The 25230-nt window shown below is 40.2% G+C and overlaps 1 protein-coding gene across 2 annotated transcripts; it reads left to right on the top strand.

The window, feature by feature from the left end:
- Nucleotides 1-1004: 1004 nt before the first annotated feature.
- Nucleotides 1005-23057, top strand: fam166c (family with sequence similarity 166 member C). 2 transcript variants are annotated; one of them, XM_055635429.1, is made up of 5 exons: nt 1005-1455; nt 6952-7225; nt 8864-8976; nt 20759-20902; nt 22541-23057. In XM_055635429.1, the coding sequence occupies exons 1-5, from the start codon at nt 1382-1384 to the stop codon at nt 22680-22682; spliced, it is 747 nt and encodes a 248-aa protein (XP_055491404.1). In that variant the 5' UTR covers nt 1005-1381; the 3' UTR covers nt 22683-23057. The 2 variants fall into 2 exon arrangements, with proteins under 2 accessions (XP_055491404.1, XP_055491405.1); XM_055635430.1 differs by lacking the exons at nt 20759-20902; nt 22541-23057 and adding an exon at nt 14424-16047 and having other exon boundaries at nt 1018-1455.
- The last annotated feature ends 2173 nt before the right edge of the window (nt 23058-25230 follow it).

Below are 25230 nucleotides of genomic sequence, written 5' to 3'. Positions count from 1 at the left end.
ATTTTTAGCGAGTGGAAAGAACTTGATTTTGGCAATCGCATTGATTAATATTGCATTGTAGTGCAGAATATGGAAATCGCATTGATTAACAAGACAGTGCTGATTTTTCCAGAACTTAACTTTTTCCCAAATAAAAAAAGCATTCAATAGCTTTGTGATAAAGATTGTCATATTTTTATTACTTTATCGTGTGGTATTTATATTTCAAATGCGTTCGAAGTATTCTGCCTATCTATAACATGCATGTCAGCCTTAATTAACCAATAATGTATTTACAACTTCAATTGATTTATTAGCAAAACATTTATCTTATATTTAAATACAAATTAAGTTTGGAAAGATAACATGGCGATGCAGTTCCTATCGGTTTGGAATGGATTTGAAAGGGTTATATGATATCCTCGTAAAAGGCAATTAAACTTGGTACAAGAAGATAGTCACAAAATGCTGGAGTAACTGAGCGTGACAGGCAGCATTAAAGATACTAGAGGAGCTAGTATCTTTGGGCAGCATCTCTGGCGAGAAGGAATGGGTGACGTTTCGGGTTGAGACCCTTCTCTCCAGAGATGCTGCCTGCCCCGCTGAGTTATTCCCGCATTTTGTGTCTGTCGTCTTGCCTTGTACAAGGATATAACCCCTTTCAAATCCATGCCAAACCGATAGAAACTGCATCTGCAGTTCCATCCTACAAACTTGGTGTAAGCGCAGTTTTCTCCACGTTGCCCCACGTTGGCAGAGAGCCCATGGGCTGAACGTGCCCAGCGCACAAGGCGATCACCCACCTTGCAAGGCAAGTAAACTTGGTGCAAGTGCAGTTTGCCCCACGTTGGCAGAGAGAGAGCCCATGGGCTGAACTTGCCCAGTGCACAAGGCGAGTACCCACCTTGCAAGGCAAGTAAACTTGGTGCAAGTGCAGTTTGCTCCACGTTGGCAGAGAGCCCATGGGCTGAACGTGCCCAGCGCACAAGGCGAGTACCCACCTTGCAAGGCAAGTAAACTTGGTGCAAGTGCAGTTTGCCCCACGTTGGCAGAGAGCCCATGGGCTGAACGTGCCCAGTGCACAAGGCGAGCACCCACCTTGCAAGGCAAGTAAACTTGGTGCAAGTGCAGTTTGCCCCACGTTGGCAGAGAGCCCATGGGCTGAACGTGCCCAGCGCACAAGGGAAGGCGAACACCCACCGTCGGGTGATGCTTGGTTGCCTGGTGCGCATCAACGCCGCGTGGTTGCCTGGTGACAAATTGTTACACACGGGACGGCGCTGATTGACAGCTCCCGTCCAGGGCTTTCCCGGGGAAACGTCGCGACAGCAAAGCAGCAAAGAAAAGCAGGTCGTTACCCTTGGATTGTTTTGTGGTTCACACAACTACTGTCACTGGAGTCATGGCTTCCCGGAGCGCAGGAACTCTCATTACTAACTACAATGCCACGTACATTCCTCCCGCCTTAATGCCCGGGTAAGAAAAGAGAGCGTTAACATTATGATCAGAGTTTGAAAGTAATTTGCTTCAAATATCATTGTTTACATTGTGCAAGCAGTGAATTCATCACTAAGCATTCTGGAGAGAAAACTATAAAAGCTAGCTTTCATTAATACGTTTTGCTGAAATATCTTGTCATTCTAAATATTAGTGTTGCAGTTGATAGTGCTTCAGCAGCCACGGTTATTCTGGGATCTTCAGTCTTTTAATGAGTACTGAAATCATCCAGATTTATTTCGCCATGGTCACGAATAATCGTACCAAAATGTCAGTCTTCTCATTAATTAGATGGAGTCAATCACTGATCTAGATTGTAGTTTCCACCTATACATATACATTGAATGTCCACTCTTAGGGCCTGGTTAGAATAAAGCTTCTTAGATTTAGATGATAGGTTTTGCCACAAAGGGTTTTAAATTTCAGTAGTTGTGAAGTTATTGAACAATTACGTTAAGTGTGTAAATTCAGGATTTAAACTATTGTACACCCCTTCATCTTCACTATTTCTCACAATGTCCAGGGAACAATTAAACTGATAGACAACAAAAGTACTGCTCTGAGCACGCTCCAATAGGCGAATCAGTAATCAGTTTACAAAAGGAAAGCTTGGCGCTTCATTACAGGAAACAAAATAATTCATAGTAAATACAATTGTTAATAAAATAATTATAATTCCAGTTATTGACATTGCTTTTAGTTATATTACATGAAAACAAAGTGTCAATTTGTTATTGCAATCATCATTTTGAATACCAGCAACATATTGAATAATCATTTTATTTAGATGGCTTTATGAACACATCCTCTGTAATGCCGTGTAGAGACCAAGCAGAGGAAATTTAATTAAAAAACATTAAGTATTTTGTTAAGAGTAAATAAGAAAAACATTTCCAAACTTATCAGGGTTAGCAATCTTGGCATGAATGACATAAAAGGATAAATAGAACATCCATGATATTGTTATACTCATTTAGACCCATAAAGGTGAGGTGATGGGAGCTGTTCAGTTTGACACGAGATGACAGTGTTGAACAAACCTGTTGAATTCTCTGAGCTGGTCTTTTTACATAAAGAAAACTGCAGAAACAAAAGGCATTTGGTAGGAAATGCCTTAATGAGTCAGTAAACGGAAGCTAGTGGAGAGGTATTTTCTGGTTTGGATTTAGTCACGTTTGGAAGAGAGCGAGATAAACAGGGACAATCAGACATGGCAGATCATGTCTTACTAACTTGATCGAGTTTTTTTGAGGAAGTGACATTGTCAGAGTGAGGTCCAGCACAAATTGGCGGAACAGCACCTCATATTTCGCTTGTGCAGCTTACACCTCAGCGGTATGAACATTGGCTTCTCTAACTTCAAGTAACCTTTGCTTTCCCCCTCTCTGCATCATTCCCCTTTCCAGTTCTCTGGCCAGTCTGACTGTCTCTGACTACATTTTATCTCTATTTTCTTAGATGTTACAATAGACAATAGGTGCAGGAGTAGACCATGCGGCCCTTCAAGCCAGCAGTACCATTCAATGTGATCATGGCGGACCTTCTCCCAGCTAACAATGATCTATTCTATATTTTCTTTGACCCTCATTCTCTTTGTCCTGGTTTCAAACCTTCCACTTCCTTATCTATGTATCTCCCTCTCCACTGACATCAGTCTGAAGGGTCTTGACCCGAAATATCATCCATTCCTTCTCTCCAGCGATGCTGCCTGTCCCGCCGAATTACTCCAACTTTTTGTGTCTATCTTCTCTCCAGAGATGCTGCCTGGCCCGCTGATTACTCCAGCATGTTGTGTCTATCTTCGGTTTAAACCAGCATCTGCAGTTCCTTCCTACACAGTGGTGGAAGGGTATTTTTCATGCTGGAGGTCTTTGACCAGTGGAGTTCTGCAGACATTTGTGCTGGAACCTCTGCTCTACTTACTAACCAGCCCATCTACATCCAAGTTGTAAATGCAGATGGTCTGGTTGGTAAGATGGAAGACAACACTAAAATTGTTGGAGTTGCAGACAGTGAGGAAGGCAGAAGAAAGAGGGGACAGGGAGGGGTTTTTAGAAGTTACCCAAAATTGGAGAATGTAATGTTCATACCTTTGGGTTGTAAATAGAATATATTTAAAATGTATGTAGAAACAAAGAGTTGCAGATGCTGGTTAATGCCAACGATAGCCAAAGTGCTGGAGGAACTCAGCATATCTGGAGGAAAACCCCCCAAAAAAACAATAGGTCACATTTCTGGTTGAAACCTTTCTTCAGACCGAAATAGGGGGTGGGGTTGCCTTGTTAGTGTAGTACCATAATACCAATATATGTGTAGTGGAGATAATAAATGGATAAATAAGGGTTAATCTACATCCTTCTTCTTAAAGAAGCAAAGCATATATATTACACTAACCACTCTATATGTTGTAAAACACCGCCATAAGCTGTGTGCATTTCTTATTTTACTTGTACATACTTGTGCATATACGAGCACATAAAACAAAATGGGTCATGCACAGTTCAAGTATAGCCGGTGAAGTTTCCAATCAGCAGGTTTGGCTTGCAGAAACGACCTGCATGTGTATAGTAGTAGCCCTTGTGCACCTCATCCTTCTCTGAGGTAGCAAGTCCCTTATCGGGTGAATGCAGAGGAGAAGATACCAGTGGAGATGAGGGCACCGGGGAAGGCAGGAATGACGCTGGCACCGGTGGAAGAATCGCTGGAGTGTGTCTTTACCAACTGGTTGCAACTCTCTCCCACCAAATGGATGTAACTTGGAGTTTGTTTTCATGACAGTTTCATTGTTGTGAATTCTTTGGAAGTCCCATAAGGATAGAACGTTGCACCGTGCCCCAGTATCTATCTTTGCAGTGACTTTGGTATTGTTGATACTGAGCGTTGTCATGGGATCACTGTTTTTAGACGGTGAGTCGGGTAAACATGAATGTATGTTTTGGCTGTCTTCTTGCAGGTATTGCGGTTGTGGCTCTGCTGGTGCTGCTATTTCAGTCAGTGCCTTGTGGGAAAGTGTGAGCTTGAGCGCATAGAGCGATTGTTGTGGCTAGGCCCCGTTACCACGAGCACGGCAATACCGAATAAAGTTATTAACATGAACCAATATTCTGTGAAAGTAATACGGCCAACTCTCAATACCATGGTAAAGAAATTCAATCACACTTACAGACCAACTGTTGATAAAATTATTCAAGGTCATTCCCCAACTTCAAATTCCCGACACCAGCTCAGAAACCATAGAGACTTTGATACACATAGTTTTGAAATTTGCTATGAGCAAGAGAAGGATCAAAATTGAATTGTAAAGAAAGAGTCCTTGCCTCCTTTAAAAATACGCTATTGGATATTCTTCCAGCTGAATGCGGATTTTTGGCAGTGGCGCAGAGTTCCCTTTAAACGTGTTTGCACCAAATGAGCAGCCAATTCGCTGAGAACTCGTTTGGTTATCTGATGGAGGCCAATTTTATCTTTAACATATTTTCAATACACTTGTCTCATGTTTAAAGACAACAATCGCATGTGATTTTTCTTGGCATGTTATATGGCCCAAAGTGCAAACCATGTTTGATATTTGTTTATACCCACTGTTGAAAATAAAATGTGGATCCATTATGCATCAGCAGTGCAGGTATTTTTCCTATAGCTTCATGAATTATTAAATGTTTCTTCTTACGGCTGACAGTTGTTGCCATGGAAGAGGCTTTGACGATTTATCAGAACATTTATAATCAAAAGAAAGAAAAATCCATATAGTCTTTATAGGCCCTTGGTTTGTTTATTCAATATTAACAAGACACATGAGTGCAGATGCTGGAATCTTTAATGAAAAACAAACTGCTGGGTCAGATACTGCCTGACCCACTAAGTTCCTCAGATCCTTTTCTCATGATTAAAATGGTTTGTTCTGATATTAGTGTAGATGACCATTCCATCAGGATGAAGTGCAGAGGCAATCCATATCATTTTCTGCCTCACATGATTGCAATAGGTAATATTAATCTTCATTTCTATAATCTGTATTGCCAGGTTGGGCAAGAGGTAACCCATGTCAAGTCAATTTAAATGTTTATTCAAAAAGGATATTATATGCACCATAGTCCCACAGTTCTAATGTTCAATTCCGATGTGTCGTGGTGTCCAGATCATTAAAAACATGTTTAAAAAAGAACTGCAGATGCTGGAAAAAAATCAATGGTAGACAAAAATGCTGGAGGAACTCAGCGGGTGAGGAAGCATCTATGGAGAGAAGGAATAGGCGACATTTCGCGTTGAGACTCTTGTTCAGACCTTATTCAGATGTTTTCTTCTTCAAAAACACCACTCCTTTAGATATTTTATTGAAATTTGCCGACCAGTAGGTATACTTTTGCTATTTACTGTGTAAAAAATATGAAGTTTTGCTTTCTTCACTTTTTGTATGTAATCACCTCATAAAGAATGTTCCAAAGTTGAGCCTTTTATATTTTTAATTTGATACTCATTATTCTCTGCAAGGCTTTTAGCACAGGCTTAATGGGTGGTATGGACCTCAAACTAAAAATTGAAAGAAATTGAGGCTCTGGTGCTAATAACAGACAGAATATTAACCCATTCCTGCAGCATTATGGCAAAGATCTTTTATGTCACCAGGTTTGCTGTCTTTTTCTACAATGTGTTGATGTTATTGATGTTTAAAAAATTGTTTCTAATGTGGAAGTGTGATGTGAAACTTGTTTGAACTCCGTGGACAAAGCTGGACAGGGCTGCATCTGGGTTGCCAGCCAAGCCTTGGCCAATACTTTATCATCATGGAGAAGGGCACGACTCAACCAAAGCTAAAATGACAGAGCCAAGATATGTTACAATAGAACTTCTTTTATCACAGGAGGGAAATTGATCTACCAAGTCATAAAACAACATACGTGAAGTTGTTTCTCCCTGGTCAGAATCTGTTAGCAAGGTTCCTTGCTAGCTTCAGTAATATAGACACCAGATACAATATCATGCAGAGTGATGATCCCCATAAAAAGTCTCAACTTAATTATTTCAAATCAAATTTCACAAGATTTTGCCCCCGTGTCGACTCTGCGGCTAAATTTTTCCATCTACAGTCTGGAGTGATTTACACTTAAAATTCCAGAACTCTTCGATCTCAACCTAACTATCTGGATGCAATAGGATCAGATTGAATCATAGCGTTTCTCTCATCATTGCTGTAATTAGGCCAGTGCCCGTTCATTGAAGAGATTTCGCAAAACAAAATGCTTATTCAGGAGCTAAAATTCTCTGTTGGTAAAGAGAGCATAGATGTTGGATAAGGAATTGATACCTCCACAAGGGAATTAATAGGCACTTGAGAGATTGTAATTTGCAGGGTTTTGGGAAGAACCAGGGAAGCAAGTGATGGGATGACTGAACCAGATGTGATGGGTTGAAGAGCCCGTCCCTGGGCTATGACCCAGATAAACCACACTATTCATATTATGTGCTTGATTCCAGGTACCGCGGCTTCGTTCCAACATTACATTTTACATATGGCGATACTTATGGAAACAGCACCAGGAAATACTTTCAAGATTTTCGTATGGCAGCTCTGAATTCAAGTCAGAGTCCTTATAGCAAAGGAGGGCAATTTCCAACGTTTTATTCCAATGATCCATCTCTTGTGATAGAAAATAGGATCAACAACAGGAACAGATGGCTGTTTGCTCCACGATGGTCCAGACACGATGTGGATTTTGACAGGGAAGACGAATTGAAAACTTTTGATAAGGTAACAAGTTAACAGAGAAGCTAATGTTGTACTAATGCTATTTTTTTTTATCATAGTACCTATTTAGGGAGATTGAAGGCCAGTTGGTGTGGATTTATATCATCTATTGGTCAGACAAAGCAGACCCTTGCCCGATTTCTCTGATATAGCTGATGATTTAAAAATATATATATGATATGATGACTATTCACATCTATGCTTAGAACCAAATGAATAGTTTAACTAAAAAGCTTTGGACAAGACAGTTTCTTACCAAGATCAAAATTATTAAAAGCAGGTTGAAAAATGTAGCAGGTCTTAACTCACAGCACAAGTCTTTCACAGTTTGTGGAGTTTGCAGCTGAAAATGCCTCCCAGATTCTCTTACATATTTGGCCAAGAGTCAAGCTGGCTGATTTCATTACTCATTTATCAGCACAGAGTTAAAGTACTTTACAATGCTCCAAAACATCAAGATTCAGGGGTAATGCAGCAGGAGTATGTTAAAATGTGGGAGCTTGATCGCCCCAATGCAGGGGGCCCCGATTGCCGGCTGCGTGAGCCAAGATTGTCCCGTCAATGGAAAGCTCGAGGCGCCAGACCTCAGGAGGACAAAGAAGGGAAGAGATTGAACTTATTTTTGCCTTCTATCACAGTGAGGAATGTGGAGGAGAATGTGGTGGATGTTTTTGTTAAAATATATTTTGTGTGTTTTGTTGCTTTTTATTGGTATGACTATGGCAAATCAAATTCCTCATATGTTACAAAACATACTTGGCTAATAAAGTATGATTATGATTAAAACACAGGGTCCAGAAGGGCAACTCAAGCTCACTGAACTGATGATCATTTTCTGCTTAGATCAACATAAAATGTGTACAATTGGTAAGATTATATTTTTGTACTGCAGGCAAAGATAGATTTCAGCTTTAATTTTACGGTTGTGAAAAGAAATGTATCATTTGACCAGAAAATTAAGTTGGTAACTGCTAAAAAAAATATCCAAGTTAGTCATAGGGCATGGAAATAGAATCTTTGGCCCAACTCATCCATGCTGAGATATTTGATCCAAGCTACCTCTTTGCCAACATCCCTCTAAACCTTTTCTATCTACCAGTCCAAACATCTTTAAAATGTTATTACTGCACCTGCCCCCAACTACTTCTTTTGGCAGCTTGTTCCACCAACCTGTTTGAAAGCCAGGCATTTATTAAAAAATCAAAAAAAATAATTTTCAAACGCCAAACAGGAAACAGTGACAACCCATTTCAAGGAAGGAAGCAGCATAATTACAGTAGTAGCCAGGAAATGTGGCAGAAATGAAATAGTAAAGGAAGAAGTTGGATGCAACCAAAATAATTTAGCTCTTTTAGATTTAGCTCTTAGGGCTAACGGAATCAAGGGATATGGGGGAAAAAAAAAAGCAGGAACGGGATACTGATTTTGGATGATCAGCTATGATCATATTGAATGGCAGTGCTGGCTCAAAGAGCCGAATGGCTTACACCGGCACCTATTTTCTATGTTTCTATCATTATATATTAGCAACTTTGAGGATATAAGCACATTACAGGAGCATGGGCAAACCTGGAGCAAGGAATAATATTGTGAAGTTCACAACTGTGTCTTTGACTTGTTAATGAAATATATTTTCACTAGATGGCTCAGCAACACCGGGAGAACTACAAAGATAAGACGGGCACAGTACCCCGAGTGGATCATTTTGTGCTGCCTGGGAGAGAGGAGTACACATTCCCCTGTTTACCAAACATGTGAGTATGACATGGCGCGAAGGGCCAAGGATGAATTATTACACTTTGATAATTTAACAGAATAGTGTTTAATAAATTTGGAAATGAAGTGGCAGATTAAATTTAATAAATGTTATCATTAAAGTAAATGCGCCATGTGCATTCCATTAGTAACTCTGTGACAAGACTTTTTAAATACATTTTTCTAGTATCACTGAGCAGATACATTTTCCAAGAGAAAGGCCTTCCTGAATGGTGTTGACATTGCTTTATTATGGTCACGTGTACCAAGATAGTGTAAAGCTTTGTATCTTGTGCTATCCTGGCAGATTATACCAAACATGTATAATCATTTCATACTTTCAAGAAGTAGTGTAAAAAGAGAAAATAAAGTGCATAATGTAATGATACAGCTATAGAAAAGTGCAGGTGAAATAGGATGTGGTCAATATGGGATGTGAATGGTGCTGGCTGACTAAATCAATTATCATGGGATCTGGAATTAATATACAATAACTAGGCAAGTTCAACAAAACACAAAGTGCTAGAGGAACTCACCAGGTCACGCAACAAGGATGAAATGGATAGATGATATGTTGAGTCAGGACTCTTGCACACTCTTTTGCAAAGGATCACAGTAAACCAATCCAAGTTTTTTTTTCAAGATTTACAATTTAAAAATAAATTTCTTGAATTTAGCTTCAAATTGCTATTATGGATTCCAAGCTTTCAATCTCCATGTTACCAGTCTAGTAATTTAATTTCTAACATCATCATGTAAAGGAAACAGTGGTATGTTTCCATTTCCTGCTTGGCTGACAAAGAGGTGCATATTAATATTTGAAGAGAACATAGAGAACTAGGATTTTAAATGAGATTCAATAGCATTTCAATGTGACTTTCGTTATAGTCCTATTAGTTACACATAATGAGCATTTTTCCATGAATTTCATTCCAAAGAATTTTAATAAATGGATAGGAGAATGAGAAATTTCTATCCATCCAAGAGTGATTTTATGCATGATAAATGTTACTTGAGATACATTTGAGTGATCAATGCACGGCACAAGTCTAATCGTTGGTAAGTACAATTAAATAAACCAAAAAGGAAAAAAACCTTCCACGCAAGGTCAATTTCTGAAATAAACAAAAACTTGGAATACTGATCACTAATTCCCTAATACATTCCAGCACACAAAGGTAACCAGGGCCAGGTCAGTCAATCAATTTCCAGAATTAATCTCAGTTTATAATCCATAATTTGCAGGTTTGCAAGAATTATTTCTGAACATTCAGATTTTAAATCTTAAAACCTTCAATAACTTTTCCAAACACTACAATCATTGTCCTTACACATCATTTCCTTCATGATCATCGTCCCAGGTGTATTCATTTTCATTCATCTAAACTGGTACATGTTGTCCCTTTGCCTTCAATCTAATATCAATGCATGGTCCAAGTGGAAACCAGTTTCTGTCTCGATAATACGCTACAAAACATTGTTTTGAAACTCTTAAAATATGTATTTCAATTACAACAAAACTAGAAATCAAGAACAAGATTAAAAATTGGTATAAGTTTCATTATATTTACTTATTACAAAAGAATACGAATTCTTAGTTTTAAGGCAATTTTATATAAATTGCCTTGCATTGAAGTGCCTTCAGAAAAATAAATACAAGTCTATTATAAAACTCATTGTAAAAGAGGACACTGTTGGTTGCTGACAACACAGGTTACAAAACATAACATGTTTCCCAATAACTAAAAAAGTGCACTGACTTTCATAGAGCAAGGCCTCATTCAAACATGGATTGAAGACTCCAACATGAGCCTTTTGTCAGATGAAGCACAAGTGTCTCAAACATTTGTGTTGAGATACCTTGAGTGAATAACTGGAAACTGAAATTTTCATCCATTTTCTTTTCAACCTTGAAAACACACATTAACCAAACATAATATCTCTATTCAGGGATCGGGGCGCCACCTTGAAGGCAGCTTCTGCCTACATTCTGTTTTTCCAATCTTAAACAGTTTTAAAGTTTGTTTTGGGGAGCCTTTAACTTTTCTATGTGGGGAGGGGGGGTAGGATAATGGGGGAAAACTGTTTCCCAGTTGCTTCCCGAGTCCAAATTGCATCCTCGCCTCCCCTCCTTGCGACCTACCACCTGAGAAAGATGATCTTCAAACAAATGAAGATTCTTCTGCCCTGAAATAGTAAATGTCTGAAGAAGGGTTTCAACCCTAAACTTTGCCTATTTCCTTCGCTCCATAGATGCTGCCTCACCCGCTGAGTTTCCCCAGCATTTTTGTCTGCCTGAAACAACTGGCAGGTCAGGCAGCATCAAAGGAACGAGTTATAATGTTGGTCAAAGACCCTTCATCAGAACTGGAACAAGAGAAAGCAAGTTAGTTTTAAGTTGCAGAAAAGTTGGAGGAACAATAGATACAAATGAGTGAAGATGGTATGAGGAGGTCAGAGTTGCAAAGACCATCTGGTTGGTGGGCAAATGGGGGAGTTGCAAGCTTCAGTACAAACACAAGGGACATAAAAGTTAGAACCAGTGGCCAACTTGATAACTTCTGAAAGACCTGGTCAGTTCCGAAAGACATAGGTGGTGAGTTACCTGAATTCAGAGTTCAGAGTTCAAAATAATAATAATAATAATAACTTTTATTATCATTGCACGTCAGTGCAACGAGATTTAGTATGCAGCTCCAACCGATGAAAAAGAAAAGTAAAATAAATAAATAAGCTGTGTGTCGTGACCATCCGAGGGAGACAGTCCATGGGGGGTGGGGGGCACTCAGCAGGGCCGGTTCAGAGCCGCTATAGCTCATGGAATAAAGCTGTTTCTGAGTCTGGAGGTTCGGGTGCAGAAGGCCTTGTAACGTCTGCCGTAGGGAAGTAGTTCAAACAGTCCGTTACAGGGGTGTGATGAGTCTTTGTGGATGCTGACGGCCTTCCTGAGGCACCGTGTGTGGTAGATGCCCTCCAAGGCTGGTAGCTCTGTCCCAATGATCCTCTGCGCTCTGTGGACGATCATACATGATCTGTCCTTTAAAAAAAAATCTTAATACCCCAACTCCCCGGATTATGTTTGCAGGACCTCGCATCTCTTCCAATGTCCCTTGTACCAATACGACCCACAGCCTCTGGTTTGTCACCGTCCAATCTCAGATTGTTCTTTGTCTGCTCAGGAACATTCATGACTTGACCACAATGAATGCAGCACCTGGTGTCCTGTTTGTGCCTCCCCTTCTCTGCCCCCTATCACTTGCCTAGATTTTGCCCTACTCTGCTTTCCAGCAGTCAGACACCGTGCCACTGATCTGGTGGCTGCCGCTATTTTACCCCAAGATGCCATCACCTCCCGCCATTATCCAAAATGATATATTTACTTGAGAAGAATCGCAGGTGATTCCTGCACTACCTGCCTGCCTCACCTGGCGATCACCTGAGTGAACCTTTGGTGTGATCATCTTGTTGAAACTACTATCAGACCCTGTGGTCTGAGGAGCTGTAGATTTCCTGAAAAATTGATCCGCACTTCCTGAAAAAGTTGTTGTCATCATGGGCCACTCAAACAACTGCTATAACTACACATTTAGAAAATTAGTTGACTTAAGGGGAATACATCTTACCTTGCCCTTAATGTTGTTACTGCTCGTTCTTCTCAGCAAAGCCTCATGTTCACCGGGGCCTGAACTTTAACCTACCAGCATCACTTCCACCTGAAGCCAGCCCTTCTCAAAAATGCCCACTCTGCTAAACGAACTCTTGCCTTGCAACCAACTTTTTTAATCTCCTGTGCTCTGCCTCCTCATATCTAGTACAGACACGAATGAAACAAACTCAAAATTCTTGCATCAGATGTTCCCATCGTCTTTTGTCAGGAAATTAGTACCACCCACTCCAATCTGCCCCTTGTAAGTGTAGTCCTTCATCCCTGGAACCTACCACTCACTCATGGAATTTTCTCAATGGCTCCATATCCTTCCTATAAAGAGGTGATAATACTACAACTGAGGAGTATGACAGAGATTTATATGCTGCTATAGATAAATACCAGCATGCTCAGTCCTGTGAACCACTTCAGCAAACTGCGATTATCAAATTATGCTCCCATCCGCACCTCCCTCTGATCCTACGCCCATTTTAGAACCTTACTTTTAAATTATACTAGACCAAGTGCAGACCCGTTGGGTCTGCTCCCCCAACGCAGCTGTTCGCTACCCGCAGCCCCCACGGGAGACGTGGTCCTCCAACTCAAGCGGCTCAGGAATCAGCAGTGCGGCTGTTTTTAAATGGAGTCTTTGAGGCGAGATACGGGCGCCAGCAGCCGTTATGGTCGCTGGCCAGCAGGAGGCGACAAAATGAGTGGGGGGGGGTAAGAATGATTTTATTAAAAATGTGTACATAAACACCGCAAAATTTAATGAGTGGATACTTGGAATGAAAAGTGAAATCTCTACCGAAATGGAAAAAAAGTCATCGTTTCAGGGTCTGACGTTGGCGTAGCAACGAATCAAAGACTGGCAGCCACAAGTCAGAAACACACACAGCCAGCCGCCATACAGTTTTAATATTATATAGATTTATATTGTCAACCCTCATTCTTCCTACCAAGGTGCAGCACCTCAATTCTCTGCATTCAACATCACTTGCCACACATCTACCCATTTCACCAGCTTGTTTACATTCTGCTGCAATCCAGTTTTACTTCTAGCTCACAATATTGCCACATATTTGTGTCCCGTTAACTAGGAGTGAATGAGAAAGCCACAATGTCTAACTCAAAAACGATTTTGGATCGTTAATGTAGATTTTATAGAATCTAACACCAATCCCATGAGAATGCTGTTATTCACCTTCCTGCAGACTGAACAAATATCAATCATTTACCATGATCTTGTGGTCTGTAACTCAGCCAACTAGAATTGAACACCAATGAATGCACTGTTATTTATCTGGAACCTTATGAAATAAAATGAGATATTGAATCATCAATTTGTTAATAACTTCAATGTAGCTTTTAGTGAATATTCAGTATTCACGCACAACCATTTCCTTTGCCAGTAAAGTTGTGCAGCATTCATATTTGAATATCCATTCTAGTACACTTGTTGACACTATTCCATCATTTGCCTCTTTTCATATGTAGACATTCTCTTATCCCAGTCATTTAAACATTTTGCTTGACATTATCAGCCACCTTTAAAGAAAAACAGCATTATAGAATACAATAATTTGTAGATCTGGAGAAGCATACAATTTCCAAGCTATTAAAAAACAGCATCTAGCTATTTTCCACATATGCCAGAACCTGCCATAAACCAAATGAAAAATGTCATTCCAGCATTGTTTTTATTTCAGATTTCCACTTCAATTTGTTTTTAAATTATAAAATATTTAACAAAATGCTTTGTTGTATATAATTTGCTGTTATTTTGTATGCTTTTCTCAGGTAAATAACACATGCCATCTCCTCCACACACCAGACATGGGTTTACATTAAAGCCTTCATAACTCTGGAAGGAGATGAGGAATTCCAGGGTGAACAACACTTGCAGATCTAACAAATAATTGCCTTCTGAAATGCGGTTCGATTTAAGTGACGAAATGACATTGCAGAAGTTGTTTTGTAAATTACTTTACACTAAGGTTGCACTTTGCTTATGTGTATTGAATTACTGAAGCCAAAACATTTTAACTGCAGTTTTATCAATTTGATTTTAGGCATTAATTACAAACCAAATCATAACAAAAAGACATTCAACTGTTAATATTTATATTCCAAGGTTGGAGTTCTTCAATGGTCAATCAATATATACATTGAATGGAAAGTGATGTTTCACAAGATGTACACTTTTCCTTACTATCAATGCGTCATTCTCAGGAACTGAGCCAAAGCAGCAGAGACAAAATAATGCAAATGCTTTTTAAAACATTATTGCCAAATAATATATGCAGTGATTTAAAATAAGTTTCTTGTTACTGGCTTGTGTTTTAAGGATGTTTTGTTCCATGGAGCTTCGTATTATTTGATACATTTGCCTTCAATCTGGACATATTCCAGCTTTGTAATAAGGAACAAAGATTGTCTAAAGGTTTGCCAACCCTCCTGGCTTGTTGTGGCATCTCCAGGATTTGTGATTAATCCCAGGACTCAACTGAGAGCTGGCCATGATAAAAAATAATAGGCACATTAAGTTATAAATGATAGGAAATAATGAATTACAAAAAAGTGCTCGCAAAGGAAATATTTCCTGGATTATTGAAGAATTGGGTCATTTTCCAGCTGCGATGAGACTTGATCGTTTGGGCAACAAATGATGGGACAAGAAATGAGGTACTCCGAGCAAGAGGGTTCATTTGTTATTAAATCTTTGCTCGTATTCAACCAGTGCTCACCACCCCACTTGTTAGTGTAGAAGCCAACTTGCAATGTTCATCTAGCTTGCACAAGCTACTGTAAATGATTTTAATATAGCACACAGAAGGCAAAAATTTGACATGAAGTAGTATCAAATGGGAAGTTAGAATTTGTACATCTTATAATAGGTGTGAAATGACTGCCAAATAGTCACCATTTTGTATCTCAATGACGCCGATGGAAACCTTGGCAGCTATTGAAAAATTGGTCCCACACATAGATCCCTTTTAGGCATAAACTGTGCAGAGAGTGAAGATTCCTGAGCAACACCTCAATATGTAGATCCACCACCTAAAAGTTAAAGTTGCAATATTCAAAAACCTTCCACTGAAGGCAGAAGGACCTGGAATGGCAATGGTTGGCCCCACTGTCAACCAAAACAATTTATTTGCACAGCCACATTGAAAGTAAACAAGCAGGCTGTCAGCACACAAAAAAATGCTTCAAAATGTCTAGGAACTGCTCCAGATGCACGGAGGGCAAATGGTCTCAAATTATTTCAATGGCTTTCGTGCAGCTTCAAACTGGAGAGCCAAACAAGTGGTCATCAAACGTCTGCCAGTCAGGCACTGCAAATGCTTAGCAATTTCCCATCTTGTTTCCATTAATTATTAGTTCATTAATTTTACTGCATATTAATAAAAATATTTCCAATTTGGTCAATGATGTTCATGGAGTGCGTTAATATCTGCATTGTTGCAATAAGTATACAACATGTACACTCACAAAAATGTTTGAAGTTTAAAATCTGCAGCAATTGTTTGGATGCACCATATAGTGATGGGGAGTAAAATGGGCAAGACAGCAAATCCTTAAACCAGAGTTTGAGAGAGTGGTGCAACAAAACAAGGGTAGCAGTTACAGGGATGCTGCCTCGCTGCACCAGAGAACCAGGTTTGATGTAGTATACGGGTGCTGTCCATAAGGTGTTTATACGTTCTCCCAGTAACGTGGGTTATCTCCAGGTGCTTTGGTCTCCTCCCACATTCCAAAGATATGCAGTTTTGTAAGTTAATTGTAAATTACCCCCTAGTATGAAGGACATAGAAGTAGTGTTCAACGATCTTGTGATCAGTTATCAACTAGTGATCAATGATCAGTACAGACTCTGGGGGCCGAAGGATTTGTTTTCATGTCGTATCTCTAAGCTAAAACAGAATCCTGCAAAGTACCAAAGTTCGAAAGGATCAGTACCCAGCCTATTATAGGGTATTGGTCGCTTAATAAGCAACAGCGAGCCTTCAACGACTCCCAGGACGTAGAGCTTGCCACTTGACATCTTATGCTTGATGAAAAATCCATTTAATTTGTATGTAAAAAAGAGGCTATTCTCAAAATTACGTGGAATCAGCAAGTAACAAAGAGGTAGAAAGACAGAAAAAAGGTGATACGGTTGATGTTCTAGATTAATCCTTTCACAATTGTCATTCGTCCTAGGTGACACTTGCATCACCTGCAGGCTAACAGTTCCATGTTTTGTAGGTCATTGAATCCTCCATGCCAGAGGGCAATCTCAAGGACCTGTTCACATTCAGACTCATTTTTGGAAGAGCTTTACACACATGTCCAGGCATACCCACACAGTGGTTACACGTCACCACTACAAACATCTCTAGAATTAAGTTTGAGAAAGAAATGGGAGGCATCAAGTGAGAGGAGCAGACTTGGTAAGGGAATGCGTGGCATGTACATTCTCAGTTACAATAGCAGACATTTCCACATACCATTTCCATCATTGTATTTCTGAAGAAGGGTCTCGACCCGAAATGTCACCCATTCCTTCTCTCCAGAGATGCTGCCTGTCCCGCTGAGTTACTCCAGCTTTGTGTCTATCTTCGGTTTAAACCAGCATCTGCAGTTCAAAGGTCTTGGGTGGGTGGAATTTGCAATGGGTCCACAATCGGCCTGTTGCACACATCATTTCACTTACTCGTACATCTTTGTGCTTAATTGTGCTGATATTTGTACTCAAATGTCTTCTCCACTCCATTAATGTAAAAAGGGCAATAATATTCAGGACACCAGATAAGTACATAAACCATTCGTTAAATGTGAACACTGAAATTATAAATTAACCATCATTCGTGTACATTAGACATTAACATGCAATTGTGGAAGCTTTTGAAATTTGTATAGATGTGGTTCAAAGAAATAGGCAGTATACATTTCAGTGAAAATACTAAAATGCCACCCAAAAACATTATAGTAAGAATTTTTAGCCAGCGAGAGAATTATTTTAATGTGATGATATGCAATCTGGATCAACAAGTGTCAGAGGAATCTGGTGTATATGCACTTCTGTACACGTTCTGTAGTTGATACTTCACAAGCTTGGCTGCCCAAGAAAGTTAATCCAGATCTGCCTCTTCCATGATGGCATGACAGGAACAGTTCTGGTCAACGGCAAAACTTCTGCACCTTTCGACATCTCCAATGGAGTGAAGCAAGGTTGCGTTCTGGCCCCTGTACTCTTCAACCTTTTCTTCGGCTGCGTCCTGAGTCACGCACTCCAGGACCTCGACCGTGTACATGAAGTGCCGTCTGGACGGATCACTCTTTGACCTTCGATGATTGAACGCCAAAACCAAGACGTACGAGCGGCTCATTCTCAAAGCCCTTTTTGCGGATGACTGCGCCCTCATGGTTCATGGAGTCTGACCTCCAGTTCATTGTGACCACATTTGCGGAAGCAGCACAGGCTTTTGGTCTCACAATCAACCTCAGCAAAATGGAAGTCATCCACCAGCCGGCTCCAGACTCTGCGGCACCGCCCCCAAATGTACACATTGACAGCACACAGCTGAAAGCTGTTGACTCCTTCAAATACTTGGGAAGTGTAATATCATCTGATGGCTCCTTGAACAAGGAAATCTCAACGAGAATCAGCAAAGCCAGTCAAGCATTTGGACAACTGTACACGAGTGTTGAACCACTACAACATCAAGCTGTCAACTAAACTCAAAGTCCACAAAGCAGTTGTGCTTTGCAGCCTGTGAAACGTGGACTTTGTAAAGGAATCACATCCATCAACTTGAGAAGTGCCATATGCGCTCGTTATGGTCCATCATGGGCGTTCGAAGTGCCCAACCTAGAAGTATTGGACAGGTCCAGCTTCACAAGCATCGAGGCAATGATCATCAAAGCACAGCTCCGATGGACTGGGCACGTCATCAGGATGGATGAAACCCGCATTGCCTCGACAGGCCTTCTACCGCGTGCAACAAAGGAACCGCGGGCGTCCCAGGAAGCGGTACAAAGATTGCGTCAAGGACCATCTCCACTATTGTGGTCTTTCGCCCAAGCAACTGGAAGCCTGCGCCAGGGACAGAACACACTGGCGTGCAGCAGTGCGAACGCAGCCAGCAGCTTCGAGGAGCGCCGCCTAGAGCGACTTACCAAAGCCAGGGAGGGGAGGAAGGCTGCCGCCCAGAACCCGCCAGCGATGACCTTCATCTGCCCCCACTGCCCTTGAGTGTGCGGTTCACAAATTGGACTCGTGAGCCGTGTCAGAACTTACCAGAATTGAGACTGCACAACCCGCCATCATCATTACTGACGGGCCACCACCATAGACAGGAAATTTAACCCACAGAAGTGGATGGAGAGAAGACAAAGCAATTATTTTCATGTACTGCATCTCTTTGGAAATTTCAGTTTATCTAAACATCAATTTGTATTCCAAGTTACCAGTGCTTTTACGAATGAATTGAGAATTTTAACATCATTTGGCAGGGTGGCTCTCTCCAGATTGGCTGTAAAATGGAGGTAGAACAGCAACCTTTGAATGCATTTTATGGTATTTTAACATTTGCCGTGTTAACAGCCTGCTAATTTATGTAAAAACCACATCCAATTAGTTCCAGAATCCACTGAATGCAATTCAGCAGAGATCAAAATCCATGGATTGCATAGTATTCCAAAATGCAAATTAAATCTGCTTTTGTTGCTTACTTCCCACTTACAGAATGAAAATCATGTCATGCAAGATAAATCCCAAGTTCCACGACTTAAACAACAATCAATCTAATGAACATCACACTGCTGAGATATACCAATTAGACTAAGTGATAGGTGAACGTAATGATACCAAACCATATAGTACATTGCTAATTATACCAAATAACTGATTATGCAAATTAGTGTGTATTTCCACAGGAGGTTCAGTCACAAGAAATAATTTTCATATTGGGAATAAGTATTTGAAGTTATAACATTTTTTATCTTAAGTTTATGAACACAAGATATGATCCAATAAGTATTGTGTTTGCCAATAAAATTTGCATTTTGAGGTATGAAAATATGACGTGCACAAGCATAGATTTGAACCGTGTTAATCTTTCGTCGCAGTCAAACATATTTGCACAATGCAATACATTAAAATAGGTTTGGTAAACTTGGGCAGGTTTTGGTTGTAAAATGTAAAGTGATGATTCACCACCGCCATCTAGTGGAATAGAACATGATAACACCTCAGATTTTACGTCTGAAATAAAATTGAAAATGCTCACACCACTGCGGGTCAGGCAGCAGGTTTAGAGAAAGATAATTTCAGGTCCAAGATCCTTTTCTCAGACATAAGATCTTGGAGCAGAAATGATAGTTAGTGGAATAGAATAATTCATTGAGTAATTCAAGTAGAGAGAAATTAATGCAGTCTTTCTCCAGTTATAAAAAGCAGTGCTGGAATAACTCAGCAGGTTAGGCAGCACCTCTAGATGGTGACGTTTCAGGTTGGGACCCTTCTTAAGACTAATTCTTGTGGGGGGGGGGGGGGGGAGAAAGACGTAAGAGAGGAGGGGTGGGACAAAGCCTAGCGAGGGATAGGTAGATAAAGGCAAGAGAGATTTTGATAGGCAGATGGTTTGTCAAAGACCACAGATGAAACAACAATGAGACCACAGATGAGATCCAGTAAGACTTGGTGGACCGAGCACAAATATTTGATTAAACGACAGCTGACCCCACATTTAGTCTTGTCTGTTCTAACAGCTTTCTTTACCCCTCCCCCCACGATCAGTCTAAAGGGTCCCAACCCAAAATATCACCCATCCATGCTCTGCAGATATGCTACTTAATCCAGAGTTACTACAGCACTTGCAATTACTGGCATCTACATCTTCAGCATGTTGATCTCAGAGATTTGCAGGGTAAAGGGCAATGGTCCATCAACAACATTTAAAAATTACATAATGTAAAAGCTAAGATGTTCAAGGGCATGGTAACTACCCACTGAATCAAAAAAATAACTTGATTTACATATATGCAAGTCAATTGCATTTAGTCTATATCCTTTGCAATATAAAAAAAAAAAAAAAATAGGAGTCAGAAAAAATAACTAACTCTCACCCTGAACAATTTTCAAACAGCCAACAAGACAAAGATGAATGTCCTTCTCCCGACTACATTTCCTGGCCACGCGAGGCCTTAGACAGACTTTGCAAAGACAATTTGCTAGCTGCTCTATGCATCTCTCCCAAAGGACGTTCATGTGTTGCCCGGGACAAACCACCGTGAGTAGAATTACCTGTACTGGTCATGGAGTAGAGTAACAAGCTTCATGTGCTGGAACTATAACTTACCTTAGAAATGAGAGCTAACATCGTTTTAGAAAATAGTGGTTGATTAAATACCAGGTGCAATCACCATTAAACAAATACATATAACGTCAAACTATGGAAGCAAAACATCCAGGTGATGATAGTCAGAGACAGGTCCACTGTTCGACCAACTGTCTCAGATAGCCACAATACATTGCTTTTTGCCCACCCAATACCACCCTGATACACTCCAAAGCCATGCAAGCTCCTGGATGAGATAAATAAACAGACAAAGATGTAGATCAATGAAGGGGGAATGGCTATCTGACTCATTTAATTAATAAAGAAATCACTGACTTGTTGGTGCCATACAGTTTTCTCCTTTTATAATTGGAAGTTTACTACACTTGTCAACGAAAGATGTGATATGTTTGATGGTGCAAATGTTTCCTTAGAACAATGGTCTCTTGATCCTGGATGGCTTATGATTCATGATAAGGTGCAAGGATCTTTCAAGGTATCAAAGGAACAAAGGAAAGCAGCCAGTGCAAGCAGAGCATTTAGAGCATCCAACTAGGCCTGATGTGTTCACTTTGCTGTTTATTCCCAATGAACCTGGTCCTATTGCAAATACAACCCCATTACTATTTCTTATTACTTGCCATAAATGACTCATAACACAGAGACAGGCATTGCAGAGCATTTTTACACACATACACACATCATCTCCCCCAGATGTTACCATTCATCTACACACTAGGAGCAATTTACATTGGGCAATTAACCTACCAACTTGTAGGATTTTGGCGTGTGGGATGAACCCAGAGCACCTGGAGGAAAACTCCATAATCACAAGGAGAACGTGCAAACTCCACACAGGTTAGCTTTGAACCTAGGCCTCGAGCTGTGAAGCAGTGACTACTAGTTATGCCATTGTGTCACCCACTCATGTCTTTGTTTCACATCAATTATTCCACGAGAGCAGATTGCATCTTGTAAAGGATAACAAAAGTTCTCCCAAATTTCCTACCGGATATTAGTGACTATCCTCTTAAAACCCTCTTTTAAAAAAATCTAATTTGAGCATGAAAGCAGAACATTTACTTCTCATAGTATCAACATTCTCATCAATTGCAACCCCAAATCTAAGCCCTTGCTGAATATACAAAGTCAATCCCTGAAATGTAAGGGACAATAGTGCAAATGCTAATTTTTACACTGCTTCATGAGCATTTAGTTTAGTCTAGACTTAGAGATACAGTGCGGCCTACCGAGTCCACACCGACCAGCAATCCCTGCACATTAACATTATCCTACACACACTATGGACAATTTACACTTGTACCAAGCTAATTAGCCTACAAACCTGTATGCCTTTGGAGTGTGTGAGGAAACCGAAGATCCAACCGCATTGTTGTAGGATATATTTTCAGAAATGCACTTATGCCATTTAATACCCAAATGCAATCAATCAAAGTAGAATCTATGGTTGAGAAACCTCAATAAACAAATACACCCCAGTAAACAAACTATAGAACCTCCATCAACGTTATACAAAATGCTTCAATTTAAAGAAATGCTACTTCCTTAACCAATTTGAATTTCTTGCAGATACCTGCATTGTCCAACACTGGATAAGGGGATGTTGTTTGGTGGCAATGGACCAATATCACCATTATGCAGCAGTCCCCAAAAGATTAATGACTACCAAGCAGGATATGATCAAACAACATACTCTTGTGAAGATAAATAATTGACTGCAAAGTTATTTTATTACTAGTTTAGAGGATGAATTGTAATAAAACATTTACTAATCCCTTGTATTTGCCATTTTGCTGTATGGATTCACTTCTTCACTTCTGGTATTTAGGAAATTAACATCTAATTTTAATAGCTATCTACCCCCAAAAATTTCCCATTTATCAATGGTCAAACTCAGATGACCATTTGACCAAGTAATGAAGCAGCGAGCTAACTGGTCTTCTACCTCAATCCTAATGACACTATCCGCTTATATCAACTCCACAGGTCACCAGGTTGAGATAACCTGGTTAGCACTGACAGTTAAGGTGCATATCAATCCTTCTCTAAGAACTGGCAAGCTCATGGGAAGAGCACGACACCCCTTAATACTTCCCTGCGTATACTACATAGCAAAATAATTACTCAGTACACCCCATTCTCAAGACACCCAGCTCAATTAAACAATGCACATCAGCACAGGTATGGTCCAACCACATTATCTTACAAAGCACCATTCTCAGTCTGATCATTCCCCCTTCACGCAAGAATAATTACAATAGACAAGCTGATAAGGCAGTACATGCCAACCCAAGCCAACGTCTCTTCTGTGATTCTCAGCTCATTCTGAGTTTGGTGCATTAGAAGACAAGAGGCGGCACTGTTGAAGAAAACTGATACTTGAATCTACTACCAACTGGTTCCAGAGTGCTAACCCCTGTGCCCACACCTATTCCCACCAGGATAATGTCAGTGTGGTTTCAGTCAGCAACACGAGTTTCCCGATAATACATCCTCCAGTTATGAAGAGGTACAAAGATGACCCATTTTGTAGATGATCACCCACTGTTCAAATACCACACAGTGCTCCATGAGCTAAAGGATCACAGAGAATGCTGCTGCTTGGATTTGATACATGTATGCACAAAATAAACAAGCACAGCATATTGAAACTCAACCTTAGTCATCCAAGTCACTGAAAAAACTATATACAAAAGTCACTATATTTCTGTCCAATGCATTCAGTAATGTGGCCATGTAATGGACAATCAAGGGTTAGGCTACACTTCAGGACTCAGAGGGATATAACATCAGGATTTTCTCCATTTTATGAGCACCTAAATGAATGTGAAAATCAATGTCAACAATCAAAAGCATAAAACATGTAAAACAAGAAAAAACAGATTCAAATAGAGACAGATTGAATAAAAATGAGTTGGAGAAATAGTGAGCTCTAGAAATTGGGGTGCACACAACTGCAGTCACAACAGACCATGACGAATGTTTTTCAATTGGGAATATCTATCGGTAAATCGTGCAGCAGTTTAAGAGCCCTTGGACTGAGACAAGATTTGCTGGTAAATGTTCCCAGTTGAAAAACATTCAACAGGAATACAATCACTCAAAATTCTGATGTTTGTTTCAAAGATGCCATCAAACATAGAAACATAGAAAATAGGTGCAGAAGTAGGCCATTCGGCCCTTCGAGCCTGCACCGCCATTTGATATGATCATGGCTGATCATCCAACTCAGTATCCCATCCCTGCCTTCTCTCCATACCCCCTGATCCCTTTAGCCACAAGGACCACATCTAACTCCCTCTTAAATATAGCCAATGAACTGGCCTCAACTACCTTCTGTGGCAGAGAATGATTTCGTCATCTCGGTCCTAAAAGTCTTCCCTCTTATCCTTAAACTGTGACCCCTAGTTCTGGACTTCCCCAACATCGGGAATAATCGTCCTGCATCTAGCCTGTCCAACCCCTTAAGAATTTTGTAAGTTTCTATAAGATCCCCCCCTCAGTCTTTTGAATTCCAAAGCAACAGAATAAAGTGGATGGGGAAAATGCTGCATTTGTTTAGAACAAAGGGAAAGGTTAATTTGTTAATTTCTTTCTGGCAACTGAAGAGCAAAAAGGAAGGCGAGACAAATTAAAATGCAGAGAAAGGGCATAATCGGTGTAGTTGTTCAGAATCTTAGAGATTACTCCTGTATCATCAGTGGTGAGAAAAGACAGTAAACATTTCAACTGAATGAGCAGCTGTAAGCAGGGACAGAAGTAGGAAGGGCAGCAAGAAACAATTAAAGGACCATAATGGAAGGCAGGCATGATTTATACAAACAGAATCATTATCAACATCTGCTGTGCAAAAAACTGGTAGCTGTGAGCAAGGTATTGTTGAACCTGGTGTCGAGTCCAGAAATTTATAGCGCTGTCTTGAAAGATGTTCGTTGATAGGTTTGTATGCAGGAAACCTCAGAGAAGTCAGGAATGGGGGAGAATTAAAGTGACAAATGTGCAGAAGCTCAGAGATATACATGTGGATTTAATAGCTTCCAAAAAGAAAAATGGAGAATCGCTCAGATGGTCCAAGGTCAGGCGAGTCAGGGGTGAGCTTTGTTTCAGTGAAACAAACATGCCAGCGTTGCTCTATGCAATTCATGTTTGATCGAGTGATTGCACATTAGCTAGAAACATGCAGGGAGGTGGGAACTGAAATCCCCATTATTTCAGCCACATCTGGAGTTCCCACCTACTGCCACGCTTCATTGTTTTAT

The sequence above is a fragment of the Leucoraja erinacea genome, chromosome 5 (genome assembly GCF_028641065.1).
Source record: "Leucoraja erinacea ecotype New England chromosome 5, Leri_hhj_1, whole genome shotgun sequence".
NCBI lineage: Eukaryota > Metazoa > Chordata > Chondrichthyes > Rajiformes > Rajidae > Leucoraja > Leucoraja erinaceus.
This window is presented reverse-complemented; position numbering and strand designations above follow the sequence as displayed.